This window comes from Mytilus galloprovincialis, chromosome 14, assembly GCF_965363235.1.
Source record: "Mytilus galloprovincialis chromosome 14, xbMytGall1.hap1.1, whole genome shotgun sequence".
NCBI lineage: Eukaryota > Metazoa > Mollusca > Bivalvia > Mytilida > Mytilidae > Mytilus > Mytilus galloprovincialis.
The window spans coordinates 42,610,432-42,633,924 of record NC_134851.1 but is presented as its reverse complement, the minus strand read 5'-3'; the positions used below and the strand labels follow the sequence as shown (position 1 = coordinate 42,633,924).

General features: G+C 31.7%; 1 protein-coding gene and 1 long non-coding RNA gene across 4 annotated transcripts in view; one reads left to right on the top strand and one right to left on the bottom strand.

Moving 5' to 3' along the window:
• Nucleotides 1-992: 992 nt before the first annotated feature.
• The window catches only part of LOC143059716 (protein Wnt-6-like), an 82,662-nt gene continuing 60,161 nt past the window's right edge, over nt 993-23,493 (bottom strand). For all 3 annotated transcript variants that reach the window (XM_076233264.1, XM_076233266.1, XM_076233265.1), the window contains 3 exons: nt 13,156-13,376; nt 4,772-5,046; nt 993-3,567 (listed from right to left, as the gene is read on the bottom strand). In XM_076233264.1, the coding sequence (XP_076089379.1) occupies nt 3,106-3,567; nt 4,772-5,046; nt 13,156-13,376 (958 nt within the window). In that variant the 3' untranslated portion in view covers nt 993-3,105. The remainder of the gene's footprint in view (nt 3,568-4,771; nt 5,047-13,155; nt 13,377-23,493) is intronic.
• LOC143059717 (uncharacterized) overlaps nt 8,768-23,493 on the top strand; it is a 48,005-nt gene continuing 33,279 nt past the window's right edge. The window contains exon 1 of the long non-coding RNA XR_012973572.1: nt 8,768-8,955. This is a non-coding gene — a long non-coding RNA (uncharacterized LOC143059717). The remainder of the gene's footprint in view (nt 8,956-23,493) is intronic.

Below are 23,493 nucleotides of genomic sequence, written 5' to 3'. Positions count from 1 at the left end.
AGAAGGTTTTGAAGGAACTCTGCGTCATACGAGTACAAAAACATATTATCAAGTAGCGATGCACAATTATTATCCATTGGGAATAACGACTATCTATTGAAATATAAATCCTTCAAAATCAAAAAATATTTTGGATCCAAAAGTCTAGCGTTTTGATAATATTATCTTCAGTGTTTTTCTGATAGAATCAATGTTGTTCACAAAATAAAATCATTATAACCCAAAACAGGAAATGTATATCTACGATTCCCATTTGTATAGAACAAGCTATGTTTGATAAGATTGTGAAGTCGACCTTTCTATTGAGCATGCAGAATAGTAGTGTAAAGCGAAGAAAAAACAAGTCTTTATGTTGCTGCAAAATTGCAGAGATTTTGATCTTAGAAACGGCAGTAGACATTTAAAAAAAGAATCCACTTATGATTAAATTGAAACCACTGGTTGAATACATTTAATCACAATATGTTTGAAGACCATCTTTTACGGTAGTAAGAAAAGTAGTCAGCACATTAGAAATGTTTAGCCGAATATCTCGATGATCCAGATATGTATCGTTCTTTACAAGGAGTTTTGTAAAGTTTTGATTTCCATAATGACGAAAGATTATCTTCATTTTCCTTGATGTTTATACCAAAAGAAAGAACGACAGATTTATAATTTTGTAATATTTCATTCCTTGTAAATGACCTTTTGTGCTGTTTATTTCAAGCAGTTTTGCTGTTACAGCCCAGTTAATGTTTTTTATTTTATGAATGACGACAATATTATTGGATGCTTTCTTTGCTGACACAACGATATATTTATCATGCAAAGAGGAAAAAGCGTCTGAAACCTCCAAATTCTTGAATGGATTAGAAACCCGTGTGCTCATAGTACATCGTAGTTTCTAAATGCGTTTTTGAATGCATGATGATCGAACCTTTGATCCCTTCAGCATCATAGAATAAAGAATTATGAAGCACGAAATTGCAAACAAATGAAAACTTATCATGAGATTTGAAAAAAATAAGATTTTAATGGACCTAAACAATGCACATATGAACATATACAGTTTTGCAGCTTTTAGAAATATCCATATTTTTACAGTAATACTGTACAAATCAAACATATAAAACTGACCTAATAATTAAATTACAAGTATAAAAGCTGGAAGACTTATCATCACATCATCACAATTTTATAAAAAATCTACAGATAATTGCAGACGAAACATTCCACAAAGTTAGACGATTCAATCAATCATTTATAGGCAAATAAAATTTTCAAATACCGGCGTTATTGTAAGGCACCAAATGTAAATTTCTTAATGATATTTATGTTTGTCATACATTTGTTTGAAAATAACATTGACATTCAATTTAAGAAGTTAAAATGAAACACATCAGGATTTTAGAATGACTCATATTAATATCAAAAATAAGGAGATGTAATTTGAAGTAGTGATATGTTTATCCAGGACATACCACAGGACGTGGATTGAAGCCACCATAGTTCGTCGAACAGAGTTCAACAATTTGCCAAACCCATACAACAAATTAAACTATATAAGGCCCCGGCATGACAATATGTGAAACAATAAAGCATTTTATTTAAGGAAATCTTAATTAATTGTTAAATTTAATCACTTTTATTGACAAGATTCTTATGGTCAGACAAATTACTGATTTTGAGCTTAAATAATATTAAATAAAATTAGAATCATAAAATGTTCTGTTTTTTATTTTTAATCGACAAATAGAAATATTTTGAGAATATAAATACAAACAAATACGCACTCGCGTCATAGTTATACGATACATCTAGATATTAATTATAATGGGGATTCAGTCTAGAAGGTATTAGCTAAGACATTAAATCTTAATTTAAATAGGGAAGTAATATATCATAGAATAAATAACCCCAGTTAGTACATTTGAGCCTTTATGGAAAGTTGCATCTGCATTGATCTGTAGTTAAGACATTTACATGTAAATAAAATTAATGTTGAACATATTATACATTTCAGATTTTTGAAACAAAATTACATTTTAAATATAGACATGTTGCGAAGTACACTATAAAGCAATTGATTTGAACTGCTAACAAAATGAAATACAGCCGAACGAAATTATTAATTGTTTAACCATTAAATAGGAAAATATGCATTGACATAATTGTAGTCTGTCCTCGGCGTGTCTACACGTTTTCATTGGGACGGTTGACTATTTCTTTATTTTGTCAAAAGGCATGATTGATTTCATATCTACGACAAAATTTAGTGAATTTTGCACTGAAATACATAAAATTGTAGTATTCAAATTGTCAATTGTGTTATGTAAAATTTAAGTAGCAATATTATTTTCTTTTAAAAAGAAGTACTCCATTGCATGAATTTTTTTATTCATTTGAAGAACAGTTGACACTTTAAACTTATGTCTGAAGGAGATTTGGGTTTGTGAGGATAGTTCTCCCTATAGGGTTAAAATTTAAGCATTTATTGATGTGTTCTGATATGTTTTTTTTTCGTTCAATTAGTTTCTATCGTCTGTAATTAAACATAAGCATTAGATAATAGATCTCTTTGGCCATTTACAGATACAGCTGGAATTGCCCCTGTTAAATGATTACAAACAAAACTAGCAAAACATTTTTTTCTGTTCGACAATTGAAAATAGAAGACATAGAGCTTTTAGTATTTTGCAATCTTCATTTTATGAAATATTTCAATACTATAATATGCTACCAGGAAAAATTGTCAACGAGTCCACTTTGTTAATATAAATATACACATAACAATAATTACAGCAATTTGTATCAATTGTCATTTCATGTTTGACAACAATGTTGTCAGTCATTTGATTGGCTATTCATGCTTAAAACATAGTCTGGCCATTTTGTCTATTCCTACGATTGGTTCAAACATAACTTTTCACCACAGCCTCATTATGTTGTTTTACGTGATCGGTAAAGTACTTCTGTGACCAATATCACGGCCGGGGTATTTTTAAATGATTTCCACTTTTGGAAAAGAAACAACTCTGACAGGTCAAAATGGTATACTTATAGTCATACAAAGTTTCTATAAGATGCTTTAAGCTATATCCAATCGTCTTTAGAAATAATTTACTATAAACAACGGTATATTGTTTTCTCTCGCATACAAGTCTCACAACGCACATCACAACACCAAATAAATCTACATTTACAGTTATCCCGTATTGTCATTTTATGCGTAGAGTAACCTCTTTGACAGCATAATAAATCACAACCACCAACTCCCATTGAGTCGGGAATACACTCCCGACCCTTAGTCCCTAGGGAGCCAATTTTTCTATTCCTTTTACAAAATAAAGGGGATTTTTCAGAATAAACAATATCTGCTTTGGCCGGCGGTTTTAATGTATCTAATACGGTCTCTAAACGTTTCCCGTCATTTGAACTTTGAACTTGTATAGCTCCGTCGAATTTCTGCTTCAATATGATACCCACGTGACGGAAAATTGGCATTTTTCGCCAGCAAGTCTTTAACGTACACGATCCAGAGAGTCCATGACACTTGCATTCCGTTCGCATATGGTTTTTAACTGTCTGTAACATAAAGAGACATACAATGAAAACAAAACCATAATCATATATTACAATATTCTTGTAATTGTTAAAAAAAATATTAAATACTTCCATTACAATATTTATTTGTACCGTATTATTGTCACGTATTGTTGTCATTTAAGCTGTATTTTCAACATTGCAAAAAACAAGCAGGAGGTTCGGCTAGCAATAAAACCAGGTTCAATCCACCATTTTTCTGAAAATGTCTGGTACCCAGTCAGGAATATGGCAGTTGCTATCTAATCGTTTTGTTTTGTGTATGTTGCATTGGCGTTGGTTTTAGTAGCACTTCAGTGTCTATGTTGTTCCGTTTTTTTTCTCTCATTGTCATTGTCTCCCTTGCTTTTAGTTTGTGACCAAGGTTTGGTTTCTCTTAATCGATTGATATGAATTTTAACAGCGGTATACTACTGTTGCCTTTGCTTATCCTCGTTAGAGATTTATAATTTAGCAATTAGGTAAAACAAAGCTAAGTAGGTGGTGTGGATTTAAAAAATGTCATACTGTACGTGTTATATTTAGTAAATAAAAGATAGAAACTCACAAATATGAATATATTTGTTGATGTACAGTTTTTTTATGGGATATTATTGTGACCTTCTATTTTACTCTCTACTTTTGTTCGCTTTTTTGAACCTGATTGTTTTCAGGATTAATTTGAATTTAAAAGTATGATGTAGAGCTGGACATATTGAGCAGACACCTATCTATTATTTAAGGTGGTACCTAACACTTTCACTAAAATTAATTTGCCTCGTTTAATTTTGATAAAATTTTGACAAAGTATTTACTTTGACCCTTTAACAAAAATATAAAAATTTCAAAAATTTTGAACAAACCGTTTTGTCAGAAAAATTACACTTGTTATATAGCAGTTTGACAAACACCAATTTTGATCTTTGTGAAGCTTATTATTCCTTTTACAACACAACGTAATTAAAACCTTAAGCTGACTTTACAGAGTTATCTCCCTGTAGTGTTAGGTACCACCTTAAGACTTATTTTGCTCAGTATATGTTTTTTTGTTATTGTGTGTCATTGTATTGCTAGGTCCATGATGTATACTCTACTTTTCGTTTTACTCATATACTATCTGAAAGCATCAATGATGAGACATCAGTTATCGAAATGCACATCTGGTGTAATTAAATTTGAACATTCAATCTTGTTAAAAGAAACTTACCAATCTTCCAGCGTCATTATTGTGGAGTTGAATTCTTGTTGTTAGATCACCACGGCGCTTTTTCTTACGAGCATCCATAAATTCTTTACTTTTCTTATAACCATACTCTACATTATCCCCACACCCTCCCCATTCCCATTCGCCATCTGTTGTTATATCTTGCACGTGATTATCACACGTGCATTGTAAGAGATGTCCCATATTACAAGCTTCTGTTACTGAATATACAACTCCAGCTGCTGTAATGCCATAAACAAACGCCGACTCTCTCGTATCTAAAAATAGAATATTGAAATAAAGATTAAACGTATAAGAAGTATTATGTGTTATACGTTTTAAAGAAAACACTGTAAATCGGATAATAATATATGTCTCACATATCGAAAAGAGGCTCATAGTTGCATTTGTTTTCGATACAAGGCAAAAGTTAAACAGATTAGTGGATAACGTATTAATAATCCAACCTATAGCTTTACCATAATGAGTTACAATTACAATAAACCATAGAAGCATATATAATTGCGTATGAATGTGACATCATTATGTGTATTAGTCTAAATTTGGTTGTTCCTTGATATGAAATAAGGATTTTTGGTATGATTCATTTGGACTAAGCAACTTGTATTTTTGTCCATCTGATAAATTAAGCTTTTTCCAACTGATTTGTGTTTATAGTTTGTTCTTATTTTATACTGTTATACCACTGTCCTAGGTTAGGGGTAGGTTTGGGGTACATCTAACATGTTAACTCTGCAACATTTTGTATGTATGTGCCTGTCCTAGGAGTCTGTAATTCAGTGGTTGTCGTTTGTTTGTGTGTTTAATATTTGTTTTTCGTTCAATTTTTGTACATAAATAATGCCGTTTGTTTTTTCGTTTGGATTGTTTAACATTGTCATTTATTTTGATAGATGATTATGCGGTTTGGGCTTTGCTCATCTTCTTTTTTGTATAAGCAACTTTCGATCAACCTACGGTCTAAAAACAGAAGCAGAAACTATACCGTATATACATATATATACCGACAGAACAGAATGTTTAACAAGACAAACACAACAACCAAGAAATACCAACGGCTTGATTTATGACGAAGCAATAAAAGAACAACAATTATGAAGTTCTGCAACAAACGCCAACTGAATAACAGAATCCTGACTCATACAGAATGTGATAGAGTTAAACATGTCTATAGGGGTATAGTCATTATTAACATGTGACAGTCACGTGACAAAACAATGAAATCACGTGATGAAAACAACAAAGACAAAAGACACAGAGTACCGATATAACAGTACTGGCAGTTTCCAAAAAGTAGTTCAAATACAACAAAGGCAATAGTAGTAAACCTCTTTTCAAAATACATAAATCGATTGAGAAAAGAAAAATCGGGGTTGCAAACTAAAACTTAGGGAAACACATCGAATACAAGAGGAGAACAACGACACAACAGAAACACTAAAATGCAACACATAGAAATGAACTATAATATAACAATGATATCATATAAATAAATCATGTTCTGCCATACTCTAATAAAAAACTCATAAAAGAAACCAGGCTTATAAATCTGGAATCACGACGCGCATTTCAACTTCATCAGACTCGTGAGAGGCGATCAAGTCAAATAAGTTAGAATCAAAATCGAATACAAGGTTTCAAAACATAAAGAAACAATTGAAAATTCGTACAACGTTAACGTTGTGGCATATATGGTTTGGTGAATCTATGCCAAGGGTAGAAAAGCCACAGTGTTTCGAGTTCCTCAGCATTATATAAACAGTGAATGAACAGATAATAAGCATTTAAATGGTATTCTATGTTAACAAAAAATGAGCCAATTAATAGTAATAAAACACTTGTTACAGGGGTCAGACATAAAAATTGCTGCTGAACCTTAGCATCGTTTAATACTGATAGAAGTCTGAACAAAATAAAAAAATAACTTATAACCAAAACAATTTACGCCTATGTTTCAGAAAGTAAGGTAGAAAGTATTCGATTGGACTTGTCTTTTGTGATTTGTGCGTTCAGTCATGTCAATGTATAGGTACAGTTAAAAAGTGATACATTTTGGACACCTGGACACCTTAAAGTTTGAATTGGACGTTTTAGAATGTAAATGATTATTAGAAATTGTATTGGATTTTCCAAAAATGCTAACAGCATTACGTCATTGGTTGAATTTTCATTGATTATGGCGTATTGAACCGATCGTCGTACGACGTTATGGTGTTCACTTTTGAAAATATTTTCCAAAATTCAATAGATTTTGAAACGGCAAATTACGCGTATCGCTGAGTAGTGCATATTTGTCTTTGTTAATAATTCTTAGTCACGTATTTTATTGCATGTTTACTAGTGATCAATATATATTTACGCAAAACAGAAACTTGCAGTGACTTATATTGATCGTTGTTTTTTTTTCCTATTTTGAGTTCATTCTTGGGAAGACAAAAGTAAAAAGGATTAATTGTAGGTAGTGCTTAAATTTATTATTTGGGGAATGGGGCGAATGGAGTCGAACGTTATCTGTTTATATATATTCTGAAAGGTTGTTTTGGTACAAATAATATATGTGTGATTATAACAAATGCATGTGTAAAAATAAAAATTACACAGTTCTAAAACCCAAATTTTATTGATTAATATTTCGATATTCATTTGGGTAAAACAAACTTTTTAAAAACAAATGATCATATGAAAACTTCCAGGTTAAGTTCATTAAAAATGTGTTTCTCATTATAAGTTGCACTTTAGAGATTGAATGCTTTGCTATATAAATTAATCAAACTAGGCTATTAACCGTTTTTCTTATCTGGAAAGGATTTATGTATCTATTTTTATATAATAATTCATTCAACAACGTACAGCAATTTTTGTTTCAAAACCTCACATACCCCCTTTTCTTTATACATTCAATCTACAAAAAAACTGGTAAGAAAACGTGTTATGTCTAAGCAAGAAAATACGTTGTATATAACAGAAATTGAAAAACATAAACTCTGTCCAGAAAACTGTTTGATATGTGTTCAGGTTAATATAACATCGGATTCCCCTTTTTCTCTATAGATTCAATCTGCAAAAACTGGTTAGAAAACGTGTTATGTTTAAGCAATAACAAATCATTGTATATAACAGAAATTGAAAAACATAAACTCTGTCCAGACAACTAAATGATATGTGTTCAGGTTAATATAGTACCCCCCTTTCTCTATAGATTCAATCTACAAAAACTGGTTAGAAAACGTGTTATGTTTAAGCAATAAAAAACGTTGTATATAACAGAAATTGAAAAACATAAACTCTGTCCAGAAAACTGTTTGATATGCGTTCAGGTTAATATAATAATTAACTGCATAGCTGCAACATTATTTATTTTTTTATGTTTATATCAAATTACTTTTTTTTCATTTATTCTTCAGCCGAATGCAATTTGTATCGAAAGCTTACTTAATCCCCCTTTTCTCTATAAATTCAATCTACAAAAACTGGTAAGAAAACGTGTTATGGCTAAGCAATAAAAAACGTTGTATTTAACAGAAATTGAAAAACATAAACTCTGTCCAGAAAACTGTTTGATATGCGTTCAGGTTAATATAATAATTAACTGCCTCGCTGCTACGCTATCTATTCTTCTCACCTACCAAATTATATAATTACAGTAGCAAAAAACTCTGACATTCAAAAACTTCAAAGGTAATGTTTACATGTTTAAATTGGCAAAGCATTTTGTGAATAAGTGATCTTATATTGATACACAGTTAGAACGTTGTGTTTGTTGATTTTTACTTTATTACTACTGCAGGAATGCCTCTATATATCTTTGAGAAAGAGTTAATTTCAAGCATATGTTGCATGCTATCGTAATTATTGCAGCAGCCCTGATTATATTTAGAAAAACTCATAAAATCGTTCTTTGAAGTGTAATTGTATATACTTCTAAAACGTTTTCGACGGTCATCTGCCAAAGTAGAACGCTGCATCTATTTCCTTTGATCTTCTAAATAAATGAGATCTTAAGAAAAAACGATTCTTTCTGAAGTATTTCTTCAAAACCATAAAACTACTACTCAAAAACGCTTTTGTAGTTGCTAAAGCAATATGGGAATTCATTTTAGTTCTTTAGAAATTCTTTTACTTTCTAAGCTTGGAGTTTTTGGATTTAAATAAGTTCAAATTGTGAGGTAGGTTATCTTTTTTAACCATTTAATTATCCTCAAAATAATGAACCTTAAGGAATTTTCACTTAATAATCACAGGAATCTTCTTTGCTTAGCATCAGGAATTTATTTTACCAGTAACGATGTTTATATATACAATATTTACTACAAACTAATAATGAATAATGTTACAACTCTTTTACACATCTATTTAGTTTTGTGTTTTGTCTACTATTGTCATTTTGTTGTCGGTTTCTGATTTTGTATATCCATTACAAACTTTAACTGGCCTTTATTTTACATTGAAATAACTAGTTATTGTAAAATACACTTAAAATATTAACAAAACATTATCAATATAGTATAACAAATTAACGCGTTATGATCGATAATTTTTCAAATTTATCTTTAATCTTAGTTTCAATATATAAATATAAATATAAAATCTAAAGTATATTTTTATGTATTTAAACAATAAAAAAGTGTTCACAAAGTTATCTTGAAAAAACATTATTGTTTAGCAAAAATAGCGATTCGTTTTTTACGCAGTGCACTTGTAATTTATAAATGAATAAGTTTGTACAAGTATACATAAATTTTTATCTCCATTTGCAAATATTCAACTCATAGTTTGACTATTGTTGATTGTTGCCACTTATTTAATGTTAGTTCCATTTGCAATATATTTCTCCTAGAAATATTATCAGCCAGTGGGTCATAAGTATCCGCTATACTAAACAACTAAAATAAGTTTTTAGTCTTTATGTTATATGTGATGAAAGGGAGGTAATCGTGGTTCCTAAAACACAGTTGTAGTCTTGTGATTGACTGCTTACATGCAAAACAGCTGGTCATTAAATTTTAGAAGAAAGAAATCTACATAGAAAAATTATCATTTAGATATTATCTATGCTTATGAACGTAACTTTGTGTGATTAGTTATGTAAAAGTAATATTGAATCGAGCCATGAAAATTATAAAATGCTGGAAGTAATAACACATTCCTCTTAATGTTTATACATCAACCGGAACGAAAGTTTATAGTAAAAGACTTGTACAAAAAAAAAAAAAAAAAAAAAACAATGGGCTTTTGTCCATTAAGTTAATGTGTATCAAAACTTGTGTGTGTCAATATGATTAAAGCTAGGAAAAATAATATTCCGGTGGCAAGTAAAAAAAAAATGTCCAATAGCGGATGTATGATATGGGCTTGACCCCTTCATAATATTTGTATGAAGGATTTTAAGTTTATAGAAAAAAAAACCGAAAGGCCATACCCGTATAATATTGACAAGGTGGTTGCATTTTGTACGCATGCAAATATATTATCCAAATGAACAATTATCGGTTTTAAATTTGGGGAATTCACAGTACTTATAGTTTATCAAGTTTGATTGTCATGTTTTAATCTTTTAAGGGGAATATCTCAAACAACTTTCAAGCAAATCAAAACGATTATACATTATTCTTTAACGTTGTTTTAATGTGATAAACCATGATTTTAAACTGTCCAAATCTAATATACATAATTCGTTCAAATAAGTCAGTAAACGCATAGTGCATATACTGTTTTGAGATTCGCCCCCAAAATTTGACCGTCTAAATGAAATTGTTCATTTAGTTACATTGGATACAATCCAGAATCATCGCGTTTATCAGAAAAGCTTTGATATAATTTAAAATAAACCTCTAAACATGCATAGGAGAATGAATTCAATCGAAGCATGGAGATGGTAAAACGTGGATGTATATTTTGTCAGAGATAAAATGACAATTTCCTTTGCTTTAATTACAGGTGAGTTGATCACACGCCAAAATTGAATATAAGATCAGAAGCCAAAGTCTTTAAGATGCTATAAAATTTATCATACACTTCCGAATAATTTTTGTACTGAGGGTTTTTATATAATTTGTATTACTACACTGATTTAACCATATCAAACACCACATTACAGTATTGTGTAATTATATAAGTTTGAAGATAGTTGCCTCGACCTAGTTTTGTTGGTCAAAGAAAACATATATATTCTACCAAGTTGAAGAGAAACAAATTACCTTCATTGAGTGTATTTTAAACGGGCGACCAAACAGTTTAGATAGATAAAATTTGAAAAAAACATATTTATTAACATTTAATATGGATTCCAAAACAATTATAATGGCTTTCCAAGTCAATGTATGTAGGCATAAATGTATTCCTGTTTAGTACCTTAGTATGATAAAGTTATGTGTGATTTCTCGCAGTGGCGGATCCAGGGGGAGGGTTCCGGGGGTTGGAACCCCCCTTTTTTGGGACGATCAATGCATTTGAATGGGGACATATAGTTGGAACCCCCCTTTGTCCTGGGTTGAGAACCCCCTTTTTTCAAATGGCTGTATCCGCCACTGTTTCTCGTCTGTTTGACATAACAGGACAACTATTTAATATTCTTAGAAGGGGACTAGGACAATCTTGTCTGGGTTTATTTTCAAATTTGTGAATATTTGTTTCCTGCATTTTTGGTTTCAGAATATTACAGGGTTATTGCATGAATATTGGGGAATATTGTCCCGAGTAGAATTTTATATCACACGAGCTTGCGAGTGCAATATATGTTCTACGAGGGACAATATTCCCCAATATTCATGCAATAACCCTTTTATTGTATAGCAATATAATATTTGAAAGTAATAATTGGTTTAAACTAAGACTTTGTCTTCATGATTTTTTGAAAATTTATTGCACTAGTGCAATATTAGATTTATTGCACGGTAAATTTTCGTTACTTTCTGTGGGAGATATTATATTGCTATGCAATGATAATTTTTACCGTCTTGTGCAATGATATTCATGTCCAGTTCTCAAAAGGATTCGTCAATATCAAAATCTTCCTCTTACCAGCAGAAAATCAAATTGTTGTACCCTTAATGGACACTAGCGTCAAATAACTTCTCAAATGTTAAGATATGTACCAGTTTATATACAAATAAAGGCAACAGTTGTATGCCGCTATTCAATAAACATAAATCGATTAAGGGAAAAAATCCGGGTTACACCTTTTCAAAGAACATTTTGCCATTTCACCTTTTTGGCATTAGGACATTTGAGCCTAATGGCCATTCAAATCGTTCAATTGTTTTCAAAAGACTCACGTTTACCTTGGAGTTCACTATTTTTTCGTAAGTTGTTTTGTGTCTTCTAACCCTGTATCACATTATGGACATTGAAGGATTTGGTGTAATGAAAAAAATCCGCCTTTTCACATCTTTGGCATTAGGGAGATTTGATTAACAAATATGAGTGCCATTTAACCTCTTTGTTATTTAGAAAATGTGTGTCTGTTGAGTTTTTTATTTTCAATAAAGACATATTTGTGTCGTTTACAGTACTCTCAATAATAAAAATCAATGTATATATCAATAAGGGTGTAGTATTAAAAAATGTTGGTTTTTTTTGCATCAGAAAGATTTGATTTTGGTCGTCCTTTATAAGAAGATTTTGTGTTTTCACTCCTCTAGTTTAACCTCTTTCGTATAATAAATAATCGGCATTCTAATCACTTTCGTTAGGAAGGTTTAAACCTGATACCTTATTTGGTATTGGGTACAATTTAGTCTGATCACCTTTTTGGCATTATGAAGAAATTTGTCCGTTTTGTATTCTAGAGATTTGGGCCGACTGGCCTCTAAGGCATTACTGGCCGAACTCTAAGGCATTAACGGCTGATATCTAAGGCATTACTGGCTGAACTCGAAGGCATAAGCGGTGGATATCTAACATTACTGGTTGAACTGTAAGGCATCAGCGGTGGATATCTAAGGCATTACTGGCTGATCTCTTTGTTTTGACAAGTTTTGTGTCTTATTACATCACTATAAATAAGAATATTTAATTCGTTTCTTGTATATAATGTCTGTGTGAGCTTTTCTTTTTTTATTAACAATATTTCAAATGTGCTTATTTCTTTCATTCTGCGTCCTTTATGTCTGTATGTTTTTCTCCATACGATATAAATTTTGTTTAAGAAATTATAGCGAGTTGTCTCATTGGCACTTATACCACATTTTCTTATTTCTATGTGTATTATGCATCTTTCTTCAAAGAAAATTAATAATGCTTACTTTTTTCTTAAGTAGAGTTTTGCATTTTGGCAGAAAGGTTTCGGAAGCTGAGTTTTGCATTTATGCTAAAAGATTATGCATTCTAAAATATCTTTCCTGAAATCTAAGTTCATGTGTGCTTACCTTGTCGAATAACTCGGTCTAGAGACCTTTTTGCCGTCGTACAATTCCACTTTCTATGTCTAAACTGATACTGGCATTCTGCCAATGCTATTTTGGCACCATTTGCTACTTCCTCTACAATTTCTATCTCCTTCCGGCAAATTTCCCGCTGTTTTCCTGCTAATCGTCTGCTCTTTCTACAAATACTGTTGGGATCCATAACTAAAGGACTGCCGACTGCCCTAATAACGTGTTGAAACATGTAATAAAAATGACAGTATATATGAAAAATTTAAATACATATTATAAATATAACAATTTGTATCTATAATTTACCGGCTTTTCATCTTTTGTGTGGAATGTTTTTTTCATTTGACAAACACTATTTGCCAACTTGAATCAAAATCAAACCGTTTTCATTTATTATACATGTTATATCTTGGTTAATTATTAATAGAAATGAAAACTATATTTTGTTTTGTTTTTGTTTTGGAAACTAATTTTTTTTTACTTCTCTTCTGATTATTTGTATGAAATTTAGCATTAAAATTTTTTTTAAATTGAAATCTATGTTGCCCACACAAAATTGGAAGGCCCCTGCTGCTAAAATCTTTTATATGATAATTAATTACATTTGAGTATTGCATTGATTTCAACGATAGTTTTGTGGTTTTTCTTACACATGTACATTATAAATCTGTAATTGTTTTAATGTATATTTGGTTTTTTTTGCATGGTATCACCAATCGTAGGCTTTGTAAGTTGTAAATTTATATCGTTTTTCTGAAATAATGTAAATGATTTCTTGACTATAAATAAAGCATACATGGTCAATCCGTATAACAAATGGCAAATTTAAAGTCCAACAGAATCTATAATAATAATGATTGCATAAAAAATTAGTACCTACTTAATTCCGATAGACTTATACGATTAACCGAGTCTGTCTCTAAACACGCATATCTCAAAGTGTAAAACTGAAAATTTTGAAAAGTTGTGAATGTTCATATGTATTTTATGATATCCTTCCATTTAGTGAAGTCATGCGCACATCGGTTGCTTCTTGGACGATTGTTAAGATACATGCTGGAACTTATTTAGAATATATTACGTACAGAATTAATCAACAGAAACTTGGAAAAAAACTTAAAAACCACAACTACACCTTTAAAAGAGACACTATATGTATTTGAAGTACTGAAAATTGGGCGGAATAGTTTTCAACAAGAATAATTCAAGAATCGGTCAGATCTAAATGATAGTTTCTATTGACGATTATCATGTAATTGGTACTTCGAATGGTATATACATGTATCTAATGACGTTACTTGTATTATGCTAATGAGTGTGTTTCTCTTCACAAGCACATCGTTTTAAATGCGTATTTCTGTTTTATTTTCTAACTTATATTGCAAGTGAAGATAATTAAATTGGAAACAACATTTCTTCTAAAGTGATATTAAAATATGTCAGATTTGACAGCATAATGTATCAACTGCACGTTTTTTTTAACAGTATATCTCAACCCAAAACATAAAAATAATATGCTAAAATGAAATCTCAATGAAAATGATAACAAGTTCATAAAATATTCGGCAAACTTTTCACTTCATTACGGCAAACTTTTCACTTCATTACATCTTTTTTTATAACTGGAAAACTCTTCAAATTTTAAAAACAAAATTGAGAGTTTTAAAATTAATTTGCGGAAATTAAAATAGTCAAATATTAAAAAAGAAGAAATGAAAACGTTTATTAGAATAATGTATAAATCTACTAAAATTACATGTAAATAAATATCTGTAAAAGGTAAAATAGTTTCGCAAAATAGTTAAAAAATTGAGTTTGAAATGTATATAACACGTCAGATAAAATATTATTCAGGTTTCTGACATAAATACTTATTTGAGAATACCTATTTCCGACGTTGTACATCAATATGCCAAACTTATGATAATTAAATGGGTGTAAAAAGGTTTATTTTCACTGTCATGCTTGGAATTCTTGTAGGCAATATATTTAATTGATAACAAAACCAGTCTGTCTTATTATGAAATATTTGCTACTGGACTGTAGACTTATTATTAATTTCAACACTAGGGGTTCTACCGCATACGAAATGATCCTTATTTATTCATCTATTTGGGCATCAACACATAAATACTGATATTTTTTAGAAAATTTGCCTGTGTGTTTGCTGATGTAGTGATATAATTTAAATACATATTTATAACTCTCCTTAGAAAATTCATTTTAGATGGTAGATATTTGAAGGTATTATAAGTTTTTGTTTTGATAGAAAAATTTTCCTGTTTTTTAAATATATATTTTCGTCATAGCTACGGCTCTTTGAAATTAATAGTTATATATTTTTTTTTTCTTTTCGTGTTAATATTTTCTTTAATGTCTGTGTTTTAAAGATCTACCGATGCACAATTCCAATTACGGAAACTACTTAAGCATCGTCCTAAATTTATATACATTGTATATAAACTTGAATTTAATACAATTTGAAAAATTGATTATAACGGTAGATATCAGCGTGTTTTCCCCTCGGGAATTTGTCCTCTATTGGATAGTAGTTCATGAACCTCAGTTCATCAGTTGCAAATATCTAAATTAAAAGATTGATATAACATGACAACTAACAGGAAGATTTGCAAAAATTTAATTTGGAGTTTCGAATGACTTCCGAATTCCGAAATGGAAAGAATCTTAGATGAATTACATTCGCCACAACTATTCGGGTTGTCGTTACTGCGAATTTCGGAATATTCCAAAATCCATAGAAATTCTTAGAGTTCATAGTAAACACATGACATGCGTTTAGACTTCATTTCATTACAATTATATGAGTTGTGGTTACTGCATGTTTCGGAACACGCACAATTTTATCAGGACTGTTAATTATCGACAAGCTATATTGACTGTGTTCGCAATTTCACAGTTGATAAGGATCAAAATTACTCGTCATATAAACTAATTTACACCAACCTTGGTAAGACATTTAAGAATCGAAATGTAATGAAATTTGTAGTACTCGATATTTATCACACTTATGAGAAAATAATTTAGTTTTAGAGTCATAATTCTAAAGTGGAGATGACTTTTGCGTTGATAAATTTAGTTTTAAACTTAATGTACTGATAAATACTTTTGATAAAAGTCGATTTGGGTGCTTGCTCAATGTATGAGTTTAAACTTTTGATTTAAATTTTATTAAGTCTTAGTTTTATTTAGATATTTGAAAATTTGAAAAACAGTTAAATGATATACGAGGAAACGTAGACTGGTTTGAGAAAAATACGGCGCCAAAAAAGCCATCATAAAAGCACAGACACAACAAATATAGGAATGCAATGCATTGCAAAATACAGTCTGTAGTTATTTATGTATTATTGTCATTTTGTTTAGTTTCTTTTGTTACATCTTCTGACATCAGACTCGGACTTCTCTTGAACTGAATTTTAATGTGCGTATTGTTATGCGTTTACTTTTCTACATTGGCTACATGTATAAGGGGGGGGGGGGGGGTGAGATCTCATAAACATGTTTAACCTCGCCGCATGTTTGCGCCTGTTCCAAGTCAGGAGCCTCTGGCCTTTGTTAGTCTTGTATTATTTTTAACTCAAGTTTCTTGTGTACAATTTTGAGTTAAGTATGGCGTTCATTATCAATGAACTAGTATATATATTTGTTTAGGGACCAGCTGAAGGACGCCCCCGGGTGTGGTAATTTCTCGCTACATTGAAGACCTATTGGTGACCTTCTGTTGTTGTCTGTTATATGGTCTGGTTGTTGTCTCTTTGACACATTCCCAATTTTCATTCTCAATTTTATTTTTACATTTGTACTCGTACGTATATGCATCTATAAACTGTATTCTGTTTAATACTTGGCATCTTTCATATTAGGCGAGTTATCTTCCCGAGACTCATTTTTTGGTCCGACTTATTTAAAAGTATGATAAAAAATTTCCTTCAATTCAACTGCAAATCGTCTAGAATTTGACAGTATAAGAGTTTGACAGATAATACAGTCTATGACCTAACACCGTAGTTAGGTTGCTGCTTCATTCAAATGAACCCAAAACTTTAGTTGATTTGTTATTTTTTTTATAAAACTTGTAAATAACATCATTTTAAACTGATTCCCATGAAAAATTAATTATTCCGAACCGACATTTAAATCTTGAATTTAATTCTCACATAAAAATATTTTGAAAAAGTATTAACGTTTCAAATTCTATCAAAATTGTAAAAATCATTTGAAAATAAAAGTTTCTCGTGCATACAAAGCAACAAACATCTTAAATATTTAAATATGTTTCAAGATAATTAAATAGAAAACCAAAATAAAGTGACAATATTTAAAATTTTATGCGGTTGAAATCAACTTTAAAAGTTCAATTATCGCGAATTTGAGAATGAAGGAATGTCTCAAAATGTATTTTTTTTATACAACCACTAACACGTAAAATGAAGCTAAGATTTGTGTTTAATTACTTGATTAAATGATCATGTTATAGTGTTAACGATTCAATGTGTTATTATACTAAAACAGTGAGAAAAAAATCCAACAACCACAAAACACCATGTCACACTTTGAAACAGGACCCTAAAACGATATTCAATTAGATAGTATCTTAAATATTTAATACATTGAGGCTTTGTATAAATTTCGAATTTTCCACATCAGACGACCATTTTAAACTCGTAAAGTTCGAGAATGACGATGCAGTTAAGAAATGGGCTGATTAAAGTCACATATGTGTTTTATAACGCATATCGCAAAATAAGATGATCTGTTGAAATATAAAAAAATAAGACGGAACAATCTAATGATCTTCGGAAAACAACCAAGCAGATACGCTCATTAGAAAACAACCGAGACAACAGCAAAAACTTAAAGTTCAAAAATAAAACAATATGAAATAAAAATAATAAATACAGAAAACAAAAACACAAAAATAAATGAAACCTCATAAAGTTTTTACCAGAAAAATAAGAACAGAAACGAACATAAGTCATCTTCCGTCTGGAAAAAGTCATACTGAAACATAATGATCAGCTAGAAATCCAGCAAAAATAATTGAAAAAATAAATAAACTAAATTATCTTTGAAAGGTAATCAACTTACCACAGAATTAATTTCTTGTTGACCACATTCAAAGAAAAACAACCAAATAACATCAAATTACCTTCAAATTACACTGCTTTCTGTACGAAAATTGTTATATAGGATTAATTTTGATTATTTTATTTACTTTTAAAGTCATGAAAATAGTTTGCGGAAGCCGAAACTCCAATTCCAAATTGAACTTTAGGAATTAGGACACTATGATTTTGAAAAAAACTTAACGTCCAGTGGCAAATATATAAACATATTTAAGACAACATCATGTTGATAATATTGCAATACACCTTCTTTTAACTGGACAGACACGCTTATTTCGGATTAATGTCATACTAGCTAACCCACAAACGTAGAAAACATCCCACTTTGAAAGCGCAAACATTGCTCATACTCGACGTCTGCTTGTTAGGGAGACAACAAGAATTAGTTTCTTTTTTTTTATTGTGCCGGAGATCGTACCACAAGACAATTACTACGTTTGGCAAGGAATAAGATCTATGATATGACTAAAAGTTTCACACAAGGACAGATTTCAAATTGTAATTTTTGTTTATCAAATGAAAGGAATATTTAAACTCAAGCCTAATGAACTTTTCTGATAATTTATGATTTACATTTTGCTCGATGCAACCAGTGGTTACTTTTTTTTTGTCTCGAAATATCCTCTTGGCAAACAGATAAATATCAAATTATATAAACATTTAAAAGCGTAGGTGGAATTATTTGTTAATACGTGTGATCTTATATTATTTGCCTTGTGGCATGAAGAATTAAAATATTACATAAACTTTCATAAAAGAAAGAAAACTTAGTGCAAATATTCGTTGGAGCCACTGCATGACCGCAGTTTTGGTGTGGAAATTTTCCTTTTTTGATTTGACCACCCACCTATTTCAAAGAATTAAACACTACATAATTTGTATTTTTCAAACACTTTTTAAACATGTACAATGTTTATGTTGAAGTGAGAGTTTATAAACACCCACCCACGATCCCGAATAAACTGCAGGTTTATAAACAAACGATAAAATGTGGCTGTTGAAAATAAAGCATGAACATGAACATTTTGCCTGACGTTCTGGAAATTTCGTTCATCCGGTTTACCAGTTCATTTCGTTATAGTAATACTTAATAAAAAGAGATACCGGCTAACATCCTTAGAACATTTATATCTAACGAATAACAGCTCGGCTTATTTCCTTGACCGTTCGGAAATAAGAGTGGTGCTGTTTTGAGGTCATATAAGTTGTAATGGTACTCAGACTCAGAATTCAACCAATCAAATTAAATGAGTATATCTCTACGAACCGACACATAGACCATTTAATGTCATGCTTAACCTTTACTCAATTGACCGACTTTTGAAATCATTTAATGATCCATATAATGAGTCAAAACCCGAAACTTATGGAGAATTAGTTTACATCATAATGCTGCTTAGCTCTACTATTTCGTTTAAATAAAATTCTATACGGGTAAGGATTTTGGAAGCATCATAAGGAATTTTGAAGTTTATCAAGCAACCGATAGTATTTTCATAATGTGGAGAATTACGTGCAATGTTTAGTGAATGCGTGTTTATATATATATATAGATATTTATATAATTGACAAAGGTGTCATTTATAAATCATACATTATTGCATGTTGATCACATTTCTCGATGTAGTATTCACCTCACGTTCTAAAGTTGAAAATAAATAGTGACGGGTGAGTCTTTCGTCAGTCCGTTCGTCCGTTTGCTCTTCTTTTGTCCAACGTTTGTATTCGCAACTGCTCCGGATCTGCTTTACAAAAATATGTAAAGCTTTCCAAGAATCATACTTCCTTGATGTACTTTTGCAAAATTGTATTGATGTTTTCATCTGAATGAGCTTTTGGGTGACATAGCCAATGACTTTATAATATTTTTACCCATTACTTCTCCTTAACACCTTATCATAATTTCTTCGAATCTTTTTCATACAGTGCCAATCATGATTGTGAAATTTCCTTTTTTTGGTCGCAATTATTCAAAGGCTTAACAAGCAGAATTTATATCTATAACGTTTAAAACTCGTCCTGAAAATCAATTAATTTGCCACTGGACGTTACACATGTATCGTGATACATTAACAAGTAACAAGAAACTAACTACGTGTTTTAAAGTACAGATTTAACTGTTTTAGTCCGGCCGATTGGTGCAGATATAGAGCAGAATTGCTCACTTGATGAGGAAAGCATGAAACTTTGCATAGTAGTTCTTGGTTATATACCCTTTGATTTCAGCTATGGACCCACTCTGAAAAATCCAATATGGCTGCCATTTTCAAGATGGCGGAAAAACGGTATAAAATTCAAGATTGTCCTAAAGGTATTCTATCGGATATTAAAATAATGATTCTTTAAAAATGGACTTCATGTTCTTGAATTTGCTATCAATTAATTCTAAAGTATAAAACAACTTATTTGGGTATTTCTATAACACATAAGTTGCAAATATAGCTGCATATACAAATACAAATAGTGAAATTCAAAATGTTAATCAATATGTTACATGTTATTGTAATTGTTTTTTAAACGCTTTCAGTTTTGATGATTGGAATGAAATAGTTTGAAACGAATCGATTGAAGTTAATATAGATTGGTTAAATGTGGTGGAATGGTAGGCAACTCATCTGAACTTTGAGGCAGTGCCGAGGGCACCTTGTCTCGTGTCTCTTCAATGCCACGTCTTACGTCACTTATTGCGTTTTCATCAGTAACTTTCTTCAGGCGGATTAAACGATTGCCATCATTTAAAATGGTTAAGGGGCAACTATTTCCTTTTCCAACTACGTGCGTAACCAATTTGCAACATTTCAGCGAGCATGGTCCTAAAATGCACTCCTGGTCAGCACTTTTATTAGTTTTAGTGGTAACAGCCATGTTTGAATTTGGCGGAACTGTGATGGTTCCTTTTATGCAAACTAGCTGAGTTAAAATCTCGTTTCCACTATTAACAAATGGCGCATTTATCACTTTATTGTTGATGGTAATTGTGGGAGTACTCAGGTTTATCACTGCGATCAGTGTGTCCAAAATAACTAGCCTAAGTATAACATCGTCTTTTAATGCCTTTTTGCACACATCCCATTGTATGTTTACTCTATTAATGTCGAGAGCCGTTCCTTATAATCTTCCCAATAACAAGCTGTTAACCCAAACCGCGTAGCGTAACGTTCTCCAATCTCCATTTTCTGCCGGAATTAATTTCTCATTTACTAATGTTATCATTGCAGCAGTGTCCACAATCATGCTCACATTCTGGTCATGTATAGTACCTCGTACTACTAAGCTCTTTCAAATGGTTCGTCTGATGACAATATTGGACGAGGCAGTGGGCCTCTGTTGTCTTTGTGAAAAGGTGATGTTTATGGCCAATAGACTTTGGAATCTGAGTTGTCCTACTGGCACGACCTTTTGCTCCATTGTTGGTGTTACACTTTGGTTTGCTTTGTATCCTGCTGAAGGTGACCGTTGTCTGAAATATTCCGGATTTCTGGAGTTTGTCCTTGGAGATGCTAACTGTTGTCTTTAGGGACTACATGATCTCTAGCTTAGTGGGAGTGTTGCTGATCGATAGGCATTAAGCTTGGGTGTACTTCTATCTGCCGATTTACCGCGATTCTATTGCTCAAGAGTTCTTCCACGTTTATATTGATCAGGTGATCTTCCATTCAACTGGTGATCTTCCATGATTTTTTTATCAGAAGAATTGAGATTATATTGATCGGCCAATCCAAAGTTATGCTGATAAGTTGAAAGCATAACATCAGCTAGTTTTGTGACAATTTTTGTGAGGTTATGCAACTCATAATCCAAAGGACTGCTCATATTTTCTTTATCGGTCGGTGATACTGCGTCATCAGCAAAGAAGACTTGTCGATGGTCATAATTGGCACTTTTTATCCATATATCGGCATCTGGTTTGCTTTTGAGGTTTTAGATTGTTTTAACGCCTTGTTGAATGTTTCTGGATTCCTCTCTATTACATGCCTTGAATAATCTTTGTTTTTACATCCTAGACGGAATGTTTTGGTTCCAATCTGGTTTGATCATCTTTCTTGCTGAAGCGCTGCTTCAAATGAATCCTTTTTTAAGGCCTTGGAATCATCATCTGTGTTTACCATGCGAGCGTACTCAAAGCCAACATTGGCATGGCAATCTGGGGCCTACACACATTTTTCCTGATTTCCCATTGTCATCTACCGGCAGTTCGTTCAAATTGGTAAATGAACGCCTCCCAAGTGATGAATCCTTTTCAATTGAGTTTTTGCATTTTTTGGCAATCTAATTAAAATATAGATCTCCGCTTTCGTTATACTACGTTTCTACTCATATGTAGTAACGTAGTATAACGAAATCGGAGATCTATGTTTTAATTAGATTGTATTTTTGGCAGCTGTGGGCTTCGGCTCCGGTCCCTTGCACAAAGATTTTCTTGCCATCGGGTATATTCTCTCTCCAGTGAAGAGTCTGAAGAAGAGGTATTGTCACACTCTTTTTCTTTCATCTGCCCTTTCCTGGATCGGTCAATGGAGTCAACTTGCTGTTATAGGAAGCATATTAGAGCTCCAGAAGCGAACGAGGTTGTCATAATTGGAGTGATAAATGTGGGATTTGCCATTGACTCGACGGGGATGATACCTTAAGTAGGCACTGCATTCAGCATTGGAGAAACTTGATAGAATCCACTTGCAGCCAATTGTTTCTGTAATGGTGTGCTGATCTGAACCAAATATTATTGACTCATAGGAGATGGTAAGGGTGCGTAAGAAGACATATAAGCCTTTTGCTGGTATCCTTGATTAGTACTTGATGTTCAAAGTGTGTTCTTAAATGGAGATTGCTGTTGAATAATTTGAACTGTCTCATGCAGGGCCAAGGTTCCTGACATATGACTTTTGACTTAAGGTGAAGACACCTTCAACAGAGTTGGCGCGGTTTATGGTTCATGCGAACTATAATTGGGGAAAGACCCTCGGCATGGATTTTGTTGTGTACTTTTTGTAAACTTGCGTTGTACTGACTAAGGTCAAATTTTGGCTTAGATGATGTGTCCATGGCAGAAATATTAACTTCTTTATTTCGATTGTTCACTGATTCATTTACAACAGATGCCAGTTGTTAGAAGGTACCCTGCTGTTCAAATGCACTTTATATAGAACTGTCTCTCCTTCCTCAGTTGTTGTCAGCTTGTCCA